Consider the following 19,990-nt stretch of genomic DNA (forward strand, 5'->3'; position numbering starts at 1 on the left):
AAGAACACCCAAATCATCATCATTATCACCTTCTTCTTCTCCTTCTTCCTCTTTTTCTTCTTCTTCTTTCTCTCTTGGGTGCAGGGCTCACCCAAGTGAAAGGACCATCACAAAGCTATCAGGAAAACATTTCGTGCTGGTATGGGTAAATTACGATTCATCTGTGCCAGTAGTTTCCCTCTTTGGACAGGGAGGACTGCCCACCTTCAATAGGCATGCAGTAGGTATGGATGGATGGAGCTGCTTTGTAATTGGGACCATACCTTCTTTGAACATTGTCCATATTGGAGAGAAACGGGGATTGTCTTCTATAATGGGCTATCATTCAGGCAAGGTTAAGGGTGGAAGACCTAAAATCTGAGCATTCCTGCCTAACAGCTCGTGAAAAATCAGAACTGCGAGGTGTACTCAAAAACCCCTCTGAAGGTAAGTTCCCTTGTGGCGCAGCGGGTTAAGAATCTGGCATTACCTCAGCTGTGGCACAGGTCGCAATTGCAGTGTGGGTTCGATCCCTGGCCCGGGAACTTCCACATGCTGTGGGTGTGGCCCAAAAAAGAAAACCCCTAATCCGTGGGGCTGCTTATCTGTCCTCCCCCAAGGCTGCGAACCACACCCAAAAGCAATTTGCAGAATTAAAATTTTTGAACTCATAATAAATCATTGCCAGTCTTAGCAAGAAGATAAAATTTGATTTGTCAGATAATTGCATTGTTATTATTTGTGAAATCCAGAAAGCCCCAAAGGATATTAAAGCCTGTTCCCCAGGCTCATTTTCATCAATACCATTAGCTCTGCTTTGGATAATATCTTCAGCCAAGGCATCAATGACTAGTCAGTCATTTGTTTGGCATTATGGAAATTGCTATTGTTTTGAGGGATCGCGTAATTCATGTACAGTCTCTTGAACTTCTGGTGCTTAATGCTCAGAATTTTGATTGATGTTTAATAGTTATTATAGAACTCATTAGAGAAAATGAGACCTTGGCATGGCAAAGCCTGACTGAAGCTTTCAAAGCTGTTGCAAGCCTAAGAAAGTTGTGCTATAAATTGTAAAAGGGCAGTTGATCATCAGTTGTTCCATTTTTTTTTCTTATGTTAAACTAATAAAAATGAAAAGATATGCTAAGCAACTTTACTATGTAGAGGAAACACAAAGCTGTTTAATTAAGTGATTAAAGCGATGCCTTTGATGTAGTACATGCAAGACGTGAGAATTTACTGGACTCTCCTAAATAGCCAAGTCAGTGGGGATTAAAACAAATGAGCTTTCCATCTTGATTTCTGCCAATCAGCTTAAAACTAAGTGGCTTTGAAAATTCAGGAGTAAAGCAGTCACCCGAACCACTCTTTAAATCAGGTTGGTCATCTGTGTAAAAGTTGTGTTCAGAGCTCACAGCCAAATAAAGCAGAATTATGTTTGGTTCTCTTCTTTCCACCAGCACTGTCAAGTTGTAGTGTACCTTGTGGAAAATTCTGGGAAGAAGGGGTGACTTGAGAATTCAAATCATGTTGCATTTTAAGTTTTCAGTGTTCCTTGGTTTTCAGGGTTCATTGGTGATAGCTTTTCTGTCTCTCAAAGTAATAATCTTTACTTTATGAACTACCTGCTATCTCCACAGAAATTATTTGTGATTTTAAAAATTCTAGCCCTAAGACTTGAGGGCAAGGAATAAACCCCCCAAACAACTAAGTTTCTTGTTGCATACGCATGTTAATAATAACAAAGGGCAAAACAAAAACAAATTAAAAACTTAATAGCTACGCCATGCACAGACATGCACACACACTACCCTGTTCAGCATGGATCATTTTGGCAAGCGCTGTTGAGCACTTACAGTATACTAGGCCCTGTGCCATTAATTGAGGCAATTCAGTGAACAGTCTACCCTCATTGAATTATCTGTGTCAGCCCCGCAAACTATGGCACTTGAATCCTATTGAGCGTGTTGTCTGGTTTTTGTACAGCCCACAAGCTAAGAACGGATTTACATTTTAAAACGGTTTTAAAAAGTCAAAAGAAGAATATACCTTGTTCCACAAAAGTGGCATGAGATTCAAATTTCAGTCGTGTCTATAAATAAAGTTTTATTGGCACATAGCCATAGCCATTCACTTATGTGATGTCCACGGCTGCTTTCCCAGGTACAAGGCAGAGTTGAATAGTTGTGACAGAGGCCATATGGCATGCAAAGCTGAAAATATTTACCATCTGGCCCTTGACAGAAAAAATTTATTAACCCCTGATCTAGATAATTCTAGTTATCTAAATAGTTCTTTCAATCTTCTATTTCACCACACTGCTTTTAGAAGTAATTTTATCCACATTTTACAGATGAGGAAACTGAAGAAGAGAGAGGGTCAAAGAATTAAGGTACTGCTCATACTTTGTAGTAGTGATTATGGCAAGTTATCCTAGAATGTTTTTCCTCAGTTTTTTAGTGCAAATACTGTGAGGCCATGGATCATCTTATATATTTTTATATTCCTTTAGCACTGAGGAGAGTCTTGAGCCTTGAGGGCATTCTCAATAAGTATTTTTTGCTGTTTGATTGAAATAACTTCTATTAAAAAATGTAGTTTCGGTTGCCATCAAAAGTCAGTCCCAGTGGATTTTAAACATTGCTGCATTTCCCAGAAAGTTCCTTAGGTTCTCAAAAAGTCTCTCTTTTTTCCCTAATTTTTTTCTCTTTTGCTGAGATCAGTTAATATGGAAATTTGCCTTGGTGGGAGCAGCATTGAATGATCTTCTTGGTCATCTGTTAGGCTATAACCTTTCGTATTTTCAGGTACTGTTGTTGACATTGATTAGAAAGGATTTATCAACTAAATTATTCATTATATAAATCAATATTTATTGAGCTTTGATCACTTGCTGTATGCCCAGCACTGTTTTCCACATGGGGAACACAATGGTGATAAAATGGAAAAGGCCATTGGCTTGATTTGAGTAGTATCAGAAAGAAGGTTCTCTCAGCTACGGAAGCCTCCCCTATAATTTGATGTATCCCTTTGGTCAATGAACTGCTCTTTTAAATACAGGTCTTTCTCCAGGGTTGATATATTAGATTGCTATTAGTCACTCACATTTTATTATAAATTAGTTTGAGGCCCCAGTGGCAGTTAATGGGTTAGCTGCCTTGAGGGAATAACAGTTTTGATGGATGAGGACGAAAGGGGGAGATGACTTTGGAGCTCAGTGTGTTGCCGTGGAAAGGCTGGTTTGGATATGATCAGAGAGCAAGTGGTATGAACACGCAGGGTCTGCTAGGAATTAGGAGGAGTGGATATGGGGAAGAGAAAGGATGGGAGGGCAGAAACCAAGATGGTGAATGCTAAAGGCAACCTTTGCTTTGATCTTTTCTAGGATGACTTTTTGTTTGTTTTTTTTTTTTTTTTTTTTTTTTTTGGCCACGGCATTTGGAAGTTCCTGGGCCAGTGATCAAACCTACACCACAGCAGTGACCCGAGCTACTGCAGTGACAACACTGGATCCTTTAACACCAGGCCACCAGGGAACTCCTAGGATTAGTGTTTCTAGTGTTTGTGTCCGTTTTCTGAGGTGTGCAAATAGTGGCCCTCAAAAGAGCCCTCAGACTTTTGGGGGGGATGTGAGTAGCCTGGATTCTCCTGGCTTATACCCAAAGTCTTGCCTTGCTTAGGGGATCTTCCATCAAGAATATCATGGGCACATCTGTCTCCCATTGATCTCAAGGTGGCTTCAACAGCCTTTCTCTCTTGCCACATTGTGTGGCCCCCCCCTGTGACTGAAGAGAGTGACATTATTCCCCAAGGGAGTTCAGATATTTGGTTAAGGATGTAATCTGGCCTGGGTTTGCCTAAGAGACCCTCCAAACAGGTACATAGCACTGTCACTCTCGATCTTTGGAAGAAGTCACGTTTCTGCTTTCTCTGTGTAATGTTCAGCCAACATTTATTCATCATACACTCTGGACCAGGGCATAAAAAAGCGTTTTGAGCTGCGGGCACAACCAAAAAAAAGGCGCTGCATGTAGTGTCATCCAGAATCCGTGCAGACAACCCAATGAAGTATCCGTACTTTTTTTTCCCCTCAAGGTACATCCGATGGAAAGGAGAGCGTGTTAGGATTACATTCAGCTGTAGGTAACAGAAAACGTGATCTATGCCTCAGGCAAATAGGGATTTGTTTTCCTCATGTCATGATATGGTGGGCTCCAGCTGCCACCAGCTCTTCATTCCGCCATCTTTAGCATGTCACTTTCTTCCTCATGTTTGTTGCCCTGTGATTACAGGACAGCTGCCCTATCTGTGGCACTGTATCAGCATAGCAGGAAGGAGGAAGGAGACAGGCTAAAGCAGTGGTTCTCACCCAGTGGGCAGTTTGGCCTCTAGGGGAGATAATAGCAATGTCTGAAAACATGTTTGGTTGTCATGACTTGTGCGGTGGTGTTGCTACTGGCGTCTAGTGTGTGGGAGCCCAAAATGCTGCTGAACACCCTATAGTCTACAGAATGGCTTACCTAACAGTAACTCTCTGGCCCAAGATGTCAGTAGTGCCAAGGCTGAGGAACGCTGGACTGAAGGCAGAGAGCACAAGCCAGCCGAGTCTCCCACCTTTATTTTTTAGTTTTTATTTATTTATTTATTTTGGCTGTGCCTGTGGCATGTAGAAGTACTTGGGCCAGGGATCAAACCTGTGCCACTGCAGTGACAACACTGGATCCTTAACTTGCTGAGCCACCAGGGAACTCCACGATCTTCCCCTTTAAAAATGGATTCCTGGGAGCACAACAAGGACTCTTAGTTATATGTCATTGGCCAAAATCTTATCTCATAGGCAATTTTAACTGTAAAGGATGCTGTGTGATGCAGTTGTTTTTTGTTGGGTCTGTTGTCATCCTGAGCTGAACTGGGATCTGATAGGGAGGAAGGGAAAGGAGCTTAGATATTGATTAGATAATAGGCAGTATTTGCTTCAGAAAAGTTCAGTACGTGCTCTTGGTCACACAGGTATTGAAGATCATATGAGCCTCCTTTTTTTGAGGAAGGAGGTTCAGTTGTCATGTGCAGCCCTTTCTAGAAGTCTCTGTGAATAAGGAATGAAAATGCATGCACTGGTTATGGAAAACTCTGAAGTTTTTGATCAGCTACAAGGCGACTAGGAAATATTTCTTGCAGGCTATGACATGCAGTCTATTATCTCTTGATCCCACTGTTCTCTCAGTATTCACAGTGGGACTTTCCTTTCCATTTTGTCCATATAACCCTGGGAGTAATTGATTTCAGGCCTGCCTCACTAGTGCTTTGCCCTTCACAAGCCATTGAGTTGTTGGTGCTTCACTTCTTCCATTCCAAAAAAATTAAAAAGTGATGTGATCATTATTTGAGGATTTTTCAGAATTCATTGAGGAAAATGGGTGCCCTTCTAAGTGTGTCAGGTGGAAAGCTATTTCATATGGGGATTTGGAGGTTTTTGCAAGCATCAGGAAGGCTGGGTAGTGAAGGGCACAACCTGACAGTGATCTCTGCTGCTAGCACAGAAAGGATCTTCTCAGGGAAACGCTTGGAAGCGGCTGGCAAAGCGCTCTGTCTGCTGTCTGCAGAGGCCCCATGCCTGCTCGTAGCTACCAGCAAGTGGGTAAATGGTGTCTCCTCCTCTTCTGCTTTTCTGGTCTCCTATGAGTGCTTCCCATTCACATAGTCTAACCTGAAGCCAGGTCCCATGGGGTTTTGGGAGATGTAGTTCTGAGGCTTCTCAGGGAAGAATGTAGAATGCGGTGCAGTGGGTGGGATGATGTGAAAACATTTGAGTTTGAATAGAGGCACAGGTACACAGCACATTTAGGGGGAGGAAGAGTATTCTTTTCAGATGTTGGTGATGTTACTGCTAGTGTTATTACTTTAGTCTTTCTGTGTGTTCTTAGGTGAACAGAGATTCTTTTTTAAAAAATTACACTTGATTTACAATGTCTTGCCACTTTCTGCTGTATAGCAAAGTGACCCAGTCATATATATATATATATATATATATATATGACCCAGTCATATATATATATATATATATATATATATATATATAGACATTCCTTTTCATGTGTTATCTTCCATCATGGTCTGTCATAAGAGACTGGATGTAGTTCCCTGTGCTGTACAGTAGGACCTCATTGCTTATTCATTCTAAATGTAATAGTTTGTGTCTACCAACCCCAAACTCCCAGTCCATCCCACTTACTCCTCCTCCCCCCTTAGCAACCACAAGTCTGTTCTCTATGTCTGTGAGTCTGTTTTGTAGATAGGTTCATTTGTGCCACATTTTAGATTCCACATACAAGTGATGTCATATGATATTTGTCTTTCTCTTTCTGACTTGCTTTGCTTAGCATGAGAATCTCTAGTTGCATGATAGCGATTCTTTGTATCTCTGTTCTGGCCCTCTTCAAGTCATGGTGGTACTGAATAAATAATAAAAAAGGACTCAGTGACCTGCATCTGTAGTGCAGAAGGTAATATAGTCTGTGAAGCTCCATAGTGCAGTGGGGCTCCCAGAGCGTGAGGTTTTGAAAAACAATGCATAATTCACCAGCATGCTCTGGAAAGACCAGTGTTCAGAAAACAATTGTGCATGACTCAGCTTGTTTATTTCATGACTTTTTGGAGACTCTCTGGAGCTCTTTATTCCTTATAGTTATGTCTGTGGCTTGTGGTGAGCTGATAAAATACAATGAGAAATTAAATACAGTGAGGGAAATGATAGAATGATCTCGCAACAAGGTAACCTATAGGCATATGTTGTGTCATATGGTATTGGGGGGAGAGTTGTAACCTCTGGTTGTCTGCTATCTGGGTCACATCAGGTTTTCGGTGTAGCTCACAGGATTTGGGAGGCAAAATTTGATCTGTGCTATATTTGAGTCTCTGGAACAGCAAAACCCATTATGACTGTGTCCTCCGGCACCTGTAAAATCCTCTCTGCGTCCCGAGTTTCCAGTTTCTGCTGATATTTAATATTTGAATTATCTCAAGGCAGATAAGGAAAACATGCTATCTTATTCTATTTATTTCTTGAGTGAGGGAAATTGAAAGGGACGAAAGGAAAAAAACCTCATTACTAAGAGCAGTATGCAAAGGTCACTGATTTGGGCTTTGCTGGAATGTAGCCAGTGTGTTGGGGGTTGCCTGGAGTCTTATGTTGCGTTTTTCGGAGACAAAAGTGGAGATGAGGATTCCTGTGCAAGTGATTTATGATTTCTACAGCCAGTGCTCCCAGGAGAAACCAGCAAAGGAATGAAGGGAGCCAGACCAGGGAGAGTGAGAGATGAACGGGATGCTATTTTAGGGGAAGTCTCAGCCCTATCCTTCGGGGACTCCAGAATGCAAATTATACCTCCTACTTCATCCAGATCTGAAGCCGAGGAGCCGGACTTCCCTTTCCCTGCCACAGTCAGTCATAGGCTGAGGGCTGCTGGGACGGCAGTGGGGATGGGGCTCCAGGCAGATTAACTCCCAGGAAGTGATTCTTTTGAGTGAAGGCAAAGTGTCTTGGTGGCCCTAGAGCAGGCCTTCAGACTCTCAGGTGCTGGCTTGGTGTTAGAAAAGCAACAGAATGGAGACGCTGGAGAGGGATGTGCTGGAGTGGTGAAAGGGATGGTGGGGGACCTGGGCAGATCCCTGACACTGTGCTTCTATTGGAGTAAACTGGTCTTTAGTTTTTGTGAAGCCCTCAATCTGGGGAGAGGAGAGAGACAAGAGTTTCTTGAGAGTAAGGGATGGCAGACATTTTCTCCAAAGGGCCAGAGAGTAAGTATTTGAGGCTTCGTGGGCCACAGAGTTTCTGTCCCATCGCTTCCCCTCTGACCGTCATCATAGTGCCGAAGTAGCCACAGCCTACATGTAAGTCAGGGGGCATGGCTGTGTTCCAGTGAAGTGTTATTTATAGAAACAGATGTCACTCTTCTGTACAGCAGAAATTGGCACAACATTGTAAATCAACTATAATTTAAAGAAAAAAGAAAAAGAAAAGGAAACAGATGGGAGGGAGTGGGGGCTGAGACCACATTTGGCCCGTAGGCTCTAGTTTGCCAGTCCCTCCTGTGGAGGCGCCTCTTATGTACCTAAGGTGATTTTTCCTCTCTCCATTCTCTCTATACTGCAAAACTGGGAATAATAGTATGTCTATCAAAAGGATGGTTATGATGCATTTTAAATGAGTTTCGACCCCCTACCTCCAATTTTTCTGGCATCCTGGCCATTGTTCACAGAATTGCACAGATAATCTTGCTGAAGGGTGACTCATCTCATTTTACTCCTGCTAAAAATATTGAGTTCTGCCTTGTCTGTGAAATAAAATAGAGACTCTCAGCATGACATTCAGGAATCCCGGCGATCTGGCCAAAGCTGGTTTGGCTGCATTGCTCTCTGCTCCCCACTCTTCATGCTTTCTAGCCCAGCTACAGGAAACTCACCTTCTCTCCCAGATGCTCTTTGTTTTTCCTTTCCCTCTCTTGTTTTTGCCCCTGCTGTTTGCTCTCCTGGAATGTACTTCCTCTCAGCTCTGGGTTTTGAAATCCCAGCCATTCTCTAAGACTCAGCTTGGTCATCTTCTCCATTAAGCATTTTCCCCATGAGGAAATAGTCTGTGCCCTGGACTTTAATAACAATATCATCTAGCAATAAAAAATTATCTATTTATAGATAATATTTATATGTAAGCCTTTATTTGTCTTGTGTTATATAGTTATTTGCTATATTCACTATATTTGTAGCATATCGAGGGTGGGGACTAACTTTGTTTTGTTTTGGGGGGGTTTTTTGCCCTTTACAGTGGGTTACATATAGCAGATATTCCCTAAGCAGAGTTTTCAGGTGGAGGTTGCATTCTTATATCCAGTGATTATGAATGATTTAAGTGCTGAAACTCTGACATCATTTTTCTTTTTCCTTTTTATAGGCAAGAGCTGTTTTGGCCAAAGTTGGCTATCCTGAATTTATAATGAATGATACCTATGTTAATGAAGACCTCAAGGCAGTAAGTGCTAAATTTACTGTATTTTTTTTTTTTTCTGTCAAGGGTTGCTGACCTCATGCCTTTTAACTAACCCAAGTCCAGGCAATTAAACCCGGTGTTGCCAAAAAGCACCAACTTTTGATTCATTCCTTGGCTAGATACAAGCCTTATTACGCCAGCCACATCACAAGATTTAGGACATATTCAAAATAAAGGAGGTGTCAGAAAGAATTGCGTAGCTGAGTAGGTACCACAAAGCAAATGGACTTGGATTTGGTTTAATTTGATCAAAAAGGAAAGAATTAAGCAGATAGAGTCTTTTGCAATTAGTGGACATGTTCTAATGGTGAACGTATGATGTTTGTTGTTAATCTTTACTTGCTTCATTCATATTAAATGACTAGTAATAAATCTTGCCTTTCGGGAAGTTAACTTCATTAAACTTTATGAGTGCTTTGACAAACTAAGTGCATATATGTATGACTCTATAATTTTTTGTGAGTTGGACTGTATATTTGCAATAAGTTACTGATGGTTCTTTTCTGTTGCAATATTTTGGGGTGTATATTTTCCAGTAGATACATTCATTACAGGCCTTTCTAATCATAGCCACTGTTGTTTTCTTTCCTACAAATGATTCTCACTAAAGGCTTTTCTTCCTCACAAAAACCCCTATTTTTACCCCTTACTAGATTTTCTTGAAAAAGTAGTTGTTTTGAATTTATTACATAGGTACGGTTCTGAGGCGTAGCTCTTTCCCGAAATTGTTGTTTAACCAGTCGCGTATATTAACGTAATCCTAGCTTTTTAGATGAGCATCAGGATTTTTCAAGATTATTCCAAAGTGAATGAGAGCTTTAATTAGAAAGTTTCTCCAGTGGGCTCCAGATAGGGCCTCCCAGAGTATCGATCCAGTTGCCATGGAAGAAAATAATTATGCTTCTCAGTAACCCAAAGCTCAGACAGCCCATCTTATTATACATTGCTTTGATCCTGAAGAATCTTACTATTACTATGATAATTAAAGATACAGACACATCTGCCACATTCATGTACATTGTCTTTTAAGCTGCACTGATCCTGTGAAAAAGATGTTGTCTATCCCCATCTCTCAGAAAAGGACAGAGAGACTCAAAGAAGTCAGGTGATTTCCTCAGTGCCATGCTGAGCTTCAGAGCCAGGACTGAAATACAGGCTCAAGAAGCTCTGCTTGTAATCAGAGAAAGGGTTTTGCAGGGTTCTCATCAGGCAGCTATGCTGGAGGAGCAGACGAGTGGGTTTGAAGGGTGCGTGGAAACTACTTTCCCAGAACTGGTTGGGATGGGATAAGAGAAGAGAGGGGAAATCATACTATTAAGAGGCTAGGAGCTCAGGCTAGGCTGCGGAGTGATTCTGCCTCTTCCACTTACTAGCTATTTGTTCTTGTGCAGGTTCCTTAACTTCAGTTAGCTTCCCTTTGGTGAGCTGAATACTGGAGATAATAATAACCAAGTCTTGGCATTGTTGGGAAGATTAAGTGAGATCATATAGAAATCACCTAGCATAATGTCTGGTCCATAAATTGTCTCCCTTTAAATGGTAGCTATAACTCTGTGGATCAGTATGAGGACTATTGCTGCTAAGAAGAGCATCACCAGGGCACAAAGTACCTCAGCAGAAGAACCTGGATAATTACATGGGATTGGCAAATATTCCAAGTCAGGGATGCAGAGAAGGTTTCAGACGCCGTTTGGTGTAGTGGTTATGAATGCACCCTGGAATCAAAGTGTCTGGAGTTCAATTCCCATTCTACCATTTATTAACTGTGCGACCTAATGGATTAGGTTATGCAACCTCTCTGTGCCTCAGTTTCCTCATCTCAAAATGGAGATAGTAATATTCCCTCCCTTATAGGGCTGCTATGAGGATCAGGTAAATTAACATATTTAAAGTATGTAGAACTGGCCCTGGCACACAGTAAGCACACTATAAGTGTTAGTTATGACTTCTTTAATTTTCTCTTATGATATAAATTACTTTGGTTTGGACAAGTCATTGTGAATTAACTCATGCCCTATCCATGTGCCTGAAATTGATTCAAAAACCTACACAGATGGAACAGTCTCAAGACTTAATCAGATAAGATAGCATTCAGGGCTCACTCACAGTGTTTAGTTGATCACGTTTTGTTGGCAGTCTGCTGCTGTTTAAAGTGAATGCCCCAAATTTAAGGATTCAATGAATATAGCATCTTCTGTGAAAGAAACCAGATGCCAAACAGGATGCAGTGTTGGGTATGTTTCCTCCTGTCTCCAGGGTCTGAACTGAAGCCATTTATATACCAAGATTTTTAAGTACTTTTCTGAAGAAATAGCTTTCATCTAACTCATTGCCAAAGCAGACACAATTACACCCAAGCGTTTCTAACAGTTTAAAAAACAGTGAAAAAATCCAAATACATGACATAAAACCACATATGTGTTCAGAAACTGATAGAGAAAACAAATAAAACCCAAATAGAAAATAGGTAAAGGATGCTTGATATGACACACAGTAGCAGTGTCACTGAGGTTAATAGCAAAAGGACTAAAGTACTGCTGATACACAATGGGGCTGTGTTTTTAGTTTTGAGAAATGCATAGATAAGGACTATTGTAGGACCTGTGAGGAATTTCTAGTAATACAAACTCTGAGCACGTGGCACTGTTGCAAATGAAAAACAGCTTTATTTGACACAAATTAAGATGTGATTCATCAGGCACAAATGCAAATCAAACAAGAGATTGGGAAATGGATTAGATGAAGGTCAAGGAGAAAGGTTGAAAACTGAAGTTGGCTTCATGTAGAGATAAGGGCAAATGGAAGAGAACTTGGAGGCAAATGGAAGGAATTAGGAAAAAAACATTTTTCTCTTCTGAGGATAACAGGGTAAACTGAGATACCTAGCAAAGTATTTCTGAACAACAGTCTTCCTGTAGTCTTTGCAAAGAATAAGAAGAAAGGAAATGTCCTTTATGTGAACCCTCAGTAGCAGGCAGGAAAGCCTACTAGTTAGCCTAGAAAGATAGGTATCAGTCCATGTTCACATAAACCTTATAAAGTGTACCTTCACTGGCCTTGATGGAAATAGATGCAAGAGTGAGTTGATACCAGTTTGGGGAAGGTTTCTGTATCAGCCAGGAAAGGCAAACCACACTAGGTATTTCAGAGACAGGAGATTAAATACAGGAAATAGGTTGGCATAGGGGCTGAGGGAGGAATTAGGAGGAAGGGGATAACATATACATCCTACTGTATAAAATAGATGATTAACGAGAACCTACTATATGGCACAGGGAAATCGACTCAATAGTTTGTAATAACCTATATGGGAAAAATAATGGCTATATGTTATGTATGTATAACTGATTCACTTTGCTCTACACCTGAAACTAATACAACATTGTAAGTCAACTGTACTCCAATAGGAATTTTTTAAGAAAGAGTAATTAGAGATCAGTAGGATGAACTGAAGATAGTGGCAGCAGTTCAACTTGACTTGTTAAGAAGATGAACATTTCCTGGAATGGGTCCTTGGTGTTTGTTTACCATTTGTACCTTATGTTATTTCCATCTCCCTCATCTCTTTAAAACTTTCCTTCTCAGAGGAATGATTCATCCTTGGATGCCCCCATCATCCCCACTCTTTATTGGGCTCAGCTCTTAATATATTTGCGTAACTCTTTTTTTTTTTTGGCCACACCTGCTGTGTGTGGAATTTCCCAGACCAGGGATTGAACCCACGCCGCAGCAGTGACCTGGGCCACTACAATGACAATGCTGGATCCTTAACCACCTGTGCCACAGGAGAACTCCCTACATAACTCTCTTTGAAAAGATGAATCTTTGTTAACCTCGATTAGATTTACAAAAGAAATAGGTGTTTTAAACAGTGGTGCAATAAATAGTTCACTCTCTCAAAAAAAAAAAAAAAAGGAAATAGATTAGAAGGTGAAAATCAGGAAGATGAGGTAATAGCTTTCAGGAAGCAGATACCCACTCCCTTCCCTTCCTCTCCACATCTAGGGATGCAAAAGGGAGGAGGTGATGGTACCATTGCTTAGGAGAGCAGAGGAGGAACTGCCACCCTAGGGTAGAGCTAGGACTGTGGAAGAGGGACTGAAGATGCTTGCAGAGTCATTGTCAAAGGAAGAAGGAGGAGAGAGAGGGAATAAAAGAGAATAAACACAGCATCCTTTCCTCTCCTGCCACCTGCTGATTTTCTCCAGTGCCTCCTATTGGCAGGAAGCCAAGTGGCAGTGGAACCTGGGAAACATGGTTTTTCAGAATCTCAGGCCAGCATTATAGAACGGAGGGAAAAGGTGGTCATATATCTGAGAGACAATAGGCAAATAATCAACGCCAGTCAGGCACTTCACCTATTCTGGTGAAAGCCAATGGAGAATTGCAGTAGGAGCTAAAGTCAGAACACAGCTGCCCTCCATTTACTTAGGAGCATTGGATATGGGTAATTTTTCAGAGAATATCAATGTTTCTAGTGAGTGATAGACATGCACATACATCACCCCTGTATGTAGGTGTACATATACACGTATACATACATACCAGTCATGGAAGAGCCAGCTAAACACTGTGATGTTGCTTGTTACTTTGCGATTTAAAAAAGGGAAAACATAATTCTAAAATCTGAATTCCATTAAGTATTCAGAGTACTTTTGGGTGCCGAAACGAAAATGTTACTTAGCAGTATTTGAGTATCTTTAAATGGATTTAACTTAAAAAGTGTTCTGGAATCTACATTTCCCATTGGCTTATGTAGTATCTTATCAACATGTATTTACTAATCATACAGAGAAGCTGAACACATTTCCTTGTTTTGTTGTTAGGATGTGTTCCTCACCTTTGGGGAAGATACTAGCTCTATTAGCTCTTTTCTTCCATTTGGTCTGGGGCATTTGGTGCTAGGCATCCAGTATAGGACTTCCAAGAAGAGAGTCAGATTCCCCTGCATTTTATGATCTGGACAGCTATTCTTAGGAAATGACATGAGAGCCCAAATTAATTCCCCAAAGGTCACTCAATTGAAAAGTCAGGAGGTAGAGTTGATTGAAAGTCATTATCAACTTGACCTAGATTTTCACCAGTAGCAGAAAGTACAAGAGACTTTTGAGCCAATTATTGTTGCTTTCAGAATTCAAACATTTTTTTTGAACATTACCGGTGGTTCCAAAATATGCGTATACATTCATTCTTGTTGCTATCTCTACAACAAGCCGAGCTGGCCCAGTGGTTGCTCAGTTTCATATGTTTTTCTCAGTCAAAGCTCTATCAAAATATTTGAAATTATCAAAGTATTGTCAAAAAGTGGAAAATTTGGAAATAGATAAAAGAATCGAAACAGCCCCTGAATATTGATACTCAAAAGTAATAATACTTCCTTCTGTTTTAGTATGTTATTTTGTCTTTTTATTTTTTAATTTTTCAATTTTAATTTTAATTTTAATTTTTTTTTTTTGGTTTTTAGGGCCACATCTATGGCATATGGATATTCCCAGTCTAGGGGTCTAATTGGAGTTGCAGCAGCCCACCCTACGCTACAGCCACAGCATTGAGTGGGGCCATGGATTGAACCCGCATCCTCATGGGTACTAGTCGGGTTCATTACCACTGAGCCACAATGGTACCTCCCTGTCTTTTTATTTTGTATAGCTGTCATTGATGCTAATATATAATATTGTTTACTGACCTTTACATTTGACATTGTTTTTGTCCTTGTCTTCTATAGCCTTCATTACTATTATTTTGACAGCTGTCTGATACTAAGTAAACTGTACCCTGACGTATTTAATCACTGCTTCTCCTCCCACCATAATCTTATCTTCTCCTCCTCCTTCCCTGTGCTCTTTCTGTTGAAGCACTAGTTTTCTTACCAGGACCACTGAAAATAACATTGAGGTAGGAGCCTAATTATTTGGACTTCATGACTTCGCCAGGTTCCATAATCTCTTTGTCTCTGTTTCCCATCTATCATGCTAGAGTAACAGCACCTGGCCCTTCCATACCCCCATATACTTAACCTATCTTATAGGAAAAAGTAAAAATTTCCCCTGTATGTCCATCCAATAAATGGACTAGACCAATTAAACCAGGCTAAGAAATAAGAAATATTCTTAATCATTAAAACAATGTAAAAATTATCTTTCTAAACATAGATAAGCTATTAGCAAATTGTAATTACTTGCCTCTGAGTTTTGTTCCCCATGATTATTTTCAAGGTTATGGTAGGATTGTATTTATTTAAAGTATTTTTAGACTTGGGACTCTTCTTTAGGAAATTTTTGAATGGTTTTCTATTTAATGTCTGTAGAACAACCTCATTGTCAGGTTTTTGTTTTTGTTTTTGTTTTTCAAGCAGAACAGGAAAATATCCGTATTAGCAAACTCTTCTAAAAGTAACAACAGACTCCACCTATATTACAAAAAAAAAAAAAAATGGTTAATGTTTTCGAAGGAAATTCCTTTGGGAGAATTTTCTGGAAAGCACTCTGAACCCAGGAACACATTTAAATTTTCTGTCAGTTACAAACATCTTCTGAAAGTTTTGGCAGAACTGTCTTGGAAGCAAAATCTGAAAAATGGTTGAAGTGGACACATCTTTAAACTATGTGATCTGGGAATGCATTAGGATTGCTAGTTAAGGTTGCTTCTTAAAACAAGGAGTTTGCTCTGTTTCTTCTGAGGCTAAGTATAAATATCTATCTAAAATACAACCAATTGCAAGAGTTCTTTTTATTATGAAGCATGGCAAACATCAGAAAAGTATATAAAATCATATTTTGAACACCTTTAGCTTTAACAAATATTAAACATACTGCCATATTACCTGTATACATGCACACACACACATTTCAAATGAATAAAACAGACACATTGGAAAGTTTTTGTATGATCCCCCTTGACCTAACATCCTTCCTCTCTGCCTGTTTCCTTCCCTAGCTACTCTCAAATTCAATGTTTCTCATTCCCATACATTTCTCTATGCTCCTGCTAGATAGAATGTACCCATAAACAACATACAAATTCTCTCATACATACAACTTGTCTTATTTACTCAGCTGTGCTTTTGAGATTATCTCATGTTCATACATACAGGCCATTTGTTTTAGACTTCTCTATGGTTTTCCTTTATGTGACTATACCACGATTTACTTATCAGTCACTCCCCCAAGAGGATTGAGGGAGGGACAACTCGAAGTCTAGTCTCTGTAACTTGTTGCCCAAGTAGAACACCAAAGATACCAGGAATTGATACTTTCATTTCTTCCTTTCTCTTTGAGCCTATGTTATGTTACTCCTTTCTTTGTATTTTGGCCTGGTCTCCTAAAAGATTGCTAAAATGAGTCATTAACAAAAATTACTTTGCAGAGAAAATGAGTACTCATGATACGTTAGGGAAGAGATAAACCCGAGCCAGACATTGACCAACAAATAGGCTGCTGTCAAGTCTATAACCCTCATTATGTATATTCATTCATATCTGTAATGTGGTGCCTGTGGGTTTCATATACTTTCATTTAGTATATTTTAATTTTTCCTTTTGAAAGAGTATCATGGCTTAAATTTACAAAAATATTACAGCTAATAAGAATGTGATTACTCTTGGTTATTTGCTTATTCAAATGTGTATTTTTCTTATTTGCCACAATATTTTAAAACCAAAGCATCACAGATCACTGCAAACCATTGCTTTTACTATTACACGGATATTACTTATAATATTTAGGTTAGGTGCTGTTAGTTTTTTAGGTAGATTGCCTATAGAATTGAAACTGTCTGCTATCCTCCTTCCAGAAAAAGAAAAGGAACTCAAGAATCGTTTATGCCCTTTTCCCTATTTTAGTAGACAACATTGTTGTGAGCCATTAACCTCCTGTTTTTCCATGCAAGCTAAAATCTCCGATTTGCCTCTGTAATTTAATGAATTCTTAGCAACCAGAGCATTTTTTGAGTGTTGTAGGTAATTTCTATTAATAATTAAATTATTCTACTGACCCCATTGTGCTTAGGGTAGGAAATAAGTCTGAATCATTTTCATTTTTTTTTCACTTCATGAATGAATACTGATAATAGTTAATTTGATTTTAACATTTGACTAAATCCTCATCTATAAACCAAATGAAGCTTCAGCTGACTAAAATGAATGTTATTAGAAGAACCTCTAGGACAAATAAAGTATACATAAAGATCAAGAACTCATGGGCAAAGAAATTTCAGACCTAAGATAATATGTTCTGCAAAGGTTAAAGTGGATTTTTCAGTTATAGAGCAAATGAAACACATTATAAATCACTGCAGCTTCTCTTGTTTTTGTTTTGCTTTACTCTGATGCAGAAATGACTGTATTGATTTTTGAGCTTTTTATTTTAAAAGAAAATCGCTGATTAAATTTCATGGCTTTGTGAATACTGGGTTAATAGGTGATGGCTGAAAGTTGATGCGAGGAGTGCACCTTCACCATTGGTCGCTCATTTGTGCATCAAAGCCTTTTTTCAGAGCCATGTCTTATCTGCACTTAGAACAGTGATGGTTATGGTTTGTTTTATTCAGATCAAGTTTTCAGAATCTGACTACTTTGGCAACGTCCTGCAAACCCGCAAGTATTTAGCACAGACTGATTTCTTCTGGCTGAGAAAAGCTGTCCCAAAAACAGAGTGAGTAAAAAAAAAAAGGGGGGGGGAAGGAAAATAGATAAATATGGTGGAAAGCGGGGTCTCTAGATCAAACTTTGTAATTCCCCTCAAGTCAGAGTAGCTGGCTTGCCAGTTACCTTGGTTTGGCGAAATCTCTATCATGTTTTGGCAACTCTTATTTCTAATATTGTATGAATTGGTTGTTCAGTCTAATTATGGCCACTGCATTCCTAGCATCAACACATATCAAAAGAAACCTTATCATCTTTTTTTTTTTTGTTGTTGTTGTTGTTGCTATTTCTTGGGCCGCTCCCGCGGCATATGGAGGTTCCCAGGCTAGGGGTTGAATCGGAGCTGTAGCCACCAGCCTACGCCAGAGCCACAGCAACGCGGGATCCGAGCCGCGTCTGCAACCTACACCACAGCTCACGGCAACGCCGGATCGTTAACCCACTGAGCAAGGGCAGGGACCGAACCCGCAACCTCATGGTTCCTAGTCGGATTCGTTAACCACTGCGCCACGACGGGAACTCCCTTATCATCTTAATAGACAAATATTCAAATCATTTCTAAATCATGTTATGATTCTCTATATATGTGTGCGTGTGTATAATTTCTCTAGAATTTCATACTCAGGCAAAAACTTTAGAACTTAAATATATAAAAAATATGTATGATTGCAAATGTGGAAGTAATTGTATATAGGCACACCTCATTTTAATGCACTTAGCTTTATTGAATTTTGCAGATACTGCGTTTTTCCAAATTGAAGGTTTATGGCAACACTGTGTTGTCAGATGATGGTTAGCATTTTTTAGCAATAAAAAATTTTTTAGGTCTTCTTAGGGCTGCACCAGTGGCATATGGAGGTTCCTAGGCTAGGGGTTGAATCAAAGCTACAGCTTCTGGCCTACACCACAGGCATAGCAATCCAGGGTCTCAGCCGAGACTGTGACCTACACCATAGCTCACTGCCACGCCAGATCCTTAATCCACTGAGCGAGGCCAGGGATCGAACCTGTGTCCTCATGGATGCTAGTCGGATTCGTTTCCACTGAGCCACGATGGGAACTCCAGCAATAAAATAACTTTTAAATTAAGGTGTATGCATTGTTTTTTAAAGACATAATGCCCTTGCACACTTAATAGGCTACAGTATAGTTTAAATGTAACTCTTATATGTAGTGGGAAACAAAAAAAAAATTAGTGATACTCACTTTATTATGGTAGTCTGGAACTGAACCCACAGTTTCTGACGTTATGTCTGTGATTATCAAGTAACGATAGGATGTTGAGGTAATGTGTGTCACAGAACTGATAGCTCTGTTATTTTCCTTCAATAGCAGTTATGATTTAGACCCCTCTTCCCAGCTGCTGGTAGGAACTTTTTCTACAGGTAGGGAAGTTTCCCTAGGAACTTTTGGGTTTAGGCCAGTCATGATTTTCTTCCCTACAAAATGTGGATGACGATGATAGCAACTAAAAATTGTTATTTATGATGTGCCAGTAAGTGACTTACATATTTTAATTCATTTTATCCTCTTGTCGATTCTATTAAGTGTAGGCAAATGATGAATAAGAGGCTTCAACTGAGAAATTCTTCAGCTCAGATTTAGATTATTTTCTGTTCTGCCTGCTGGTATTTTTACTCTGTTCAGCTCTGGCCCACTTCTCCAAGGTTTTTTTTTTTTTTTTTTTTTTTCTGTTTTTTTTTTTTTGTTTGTTTGTTTGTTTTTCCCCCTCTTCTCCAGATTGGTTAGTTTCTATTAATCTGTCTTCAAATTCACTGATTCTTTCTTCTGCGTTATTATATTTGCTGTTGACTCATTTAACACATTTTTCACTTTGATTGTTTTACTTTTCAACTCCAGAAGTTCTCTTTGGTTTTGTTTTTTTCTTTTTTTTTTTTGTCTTTTAGGGCCATACCCAGGGCATATGGAGGTTCCCAGGATAGGGGTCAAATCGGAGCTACAGCTGCTGGCCTACACCACAGCCACAGCAATGCGAGATCTGATCCGCATCTGTGACCTATACCACAGCTCATGGCAATGCTGGATCCTTAACCCGCTGAGAGAGGCCAGGGATTGAACCTGTGGCTTCATGGATACTAGTCAGATTCGTTTCTGCTGAGCCACAATGGGAACTCCTGTTTTTTTCTTTTTAATAGTTTCTATTTTTTTGTTGTGATTCTTTGTTTTCATTGTCATCGTATTTCCATTAATTATTTGAATACAGTTTATTTTAATTCTTTGAACTAATTTATAATGGCTGCTTTCAAGTCTTTGCTAATTCCAAGATCTGGGCTCACTCAGAGTCAGTGTTTATTGATTGCTTTTTT

At 39.6% G+C, this 19,990-nt stretch overlaps 1 protein-coding gene across 9 annotated transcripts in view; it reads left to right on the forward strand.

The window, feature by feature from the left end:
- PHEX (phosphate regulating endopeptidase homolog, X-linked) overlaps positions 1-19,990 on the forward strand; it is a 221,590-nt gene that overhangs the window by 141,219 nt on the left and 60,381 nt on the right. For all 9 annotated transcript variants that reach the window (XM_021079391.1, XM_021079390.1, XM_013986002.2 and 6 more), the window contains 2 exons: positions 8,927-9,004; positions 17,570-17,673. In XM_021079391.1, the coding sequence (XP_020935050.1) occupies positions 8,927-9,004; positions 17,570-17,673 (182 nt within the window). The remainder of the gene's footprint in view (positions 1-8,926; positions 9,005-17,569; positions 17,674-19,990) is intronic.

This window comes from Sus scrofa, chromosome X, assembly GCF_000003025.6.
Source record: "Sus scrofa isolate TJ Tabasco breed Duroc chromosome X, Sscrofa11.1, whole genome shotgun sequence".
NCBI lineage: Eukaryota > Metazoa > Chordata > Mammalia > Artiodactyla > Suidae > Sus > Sus scrofa.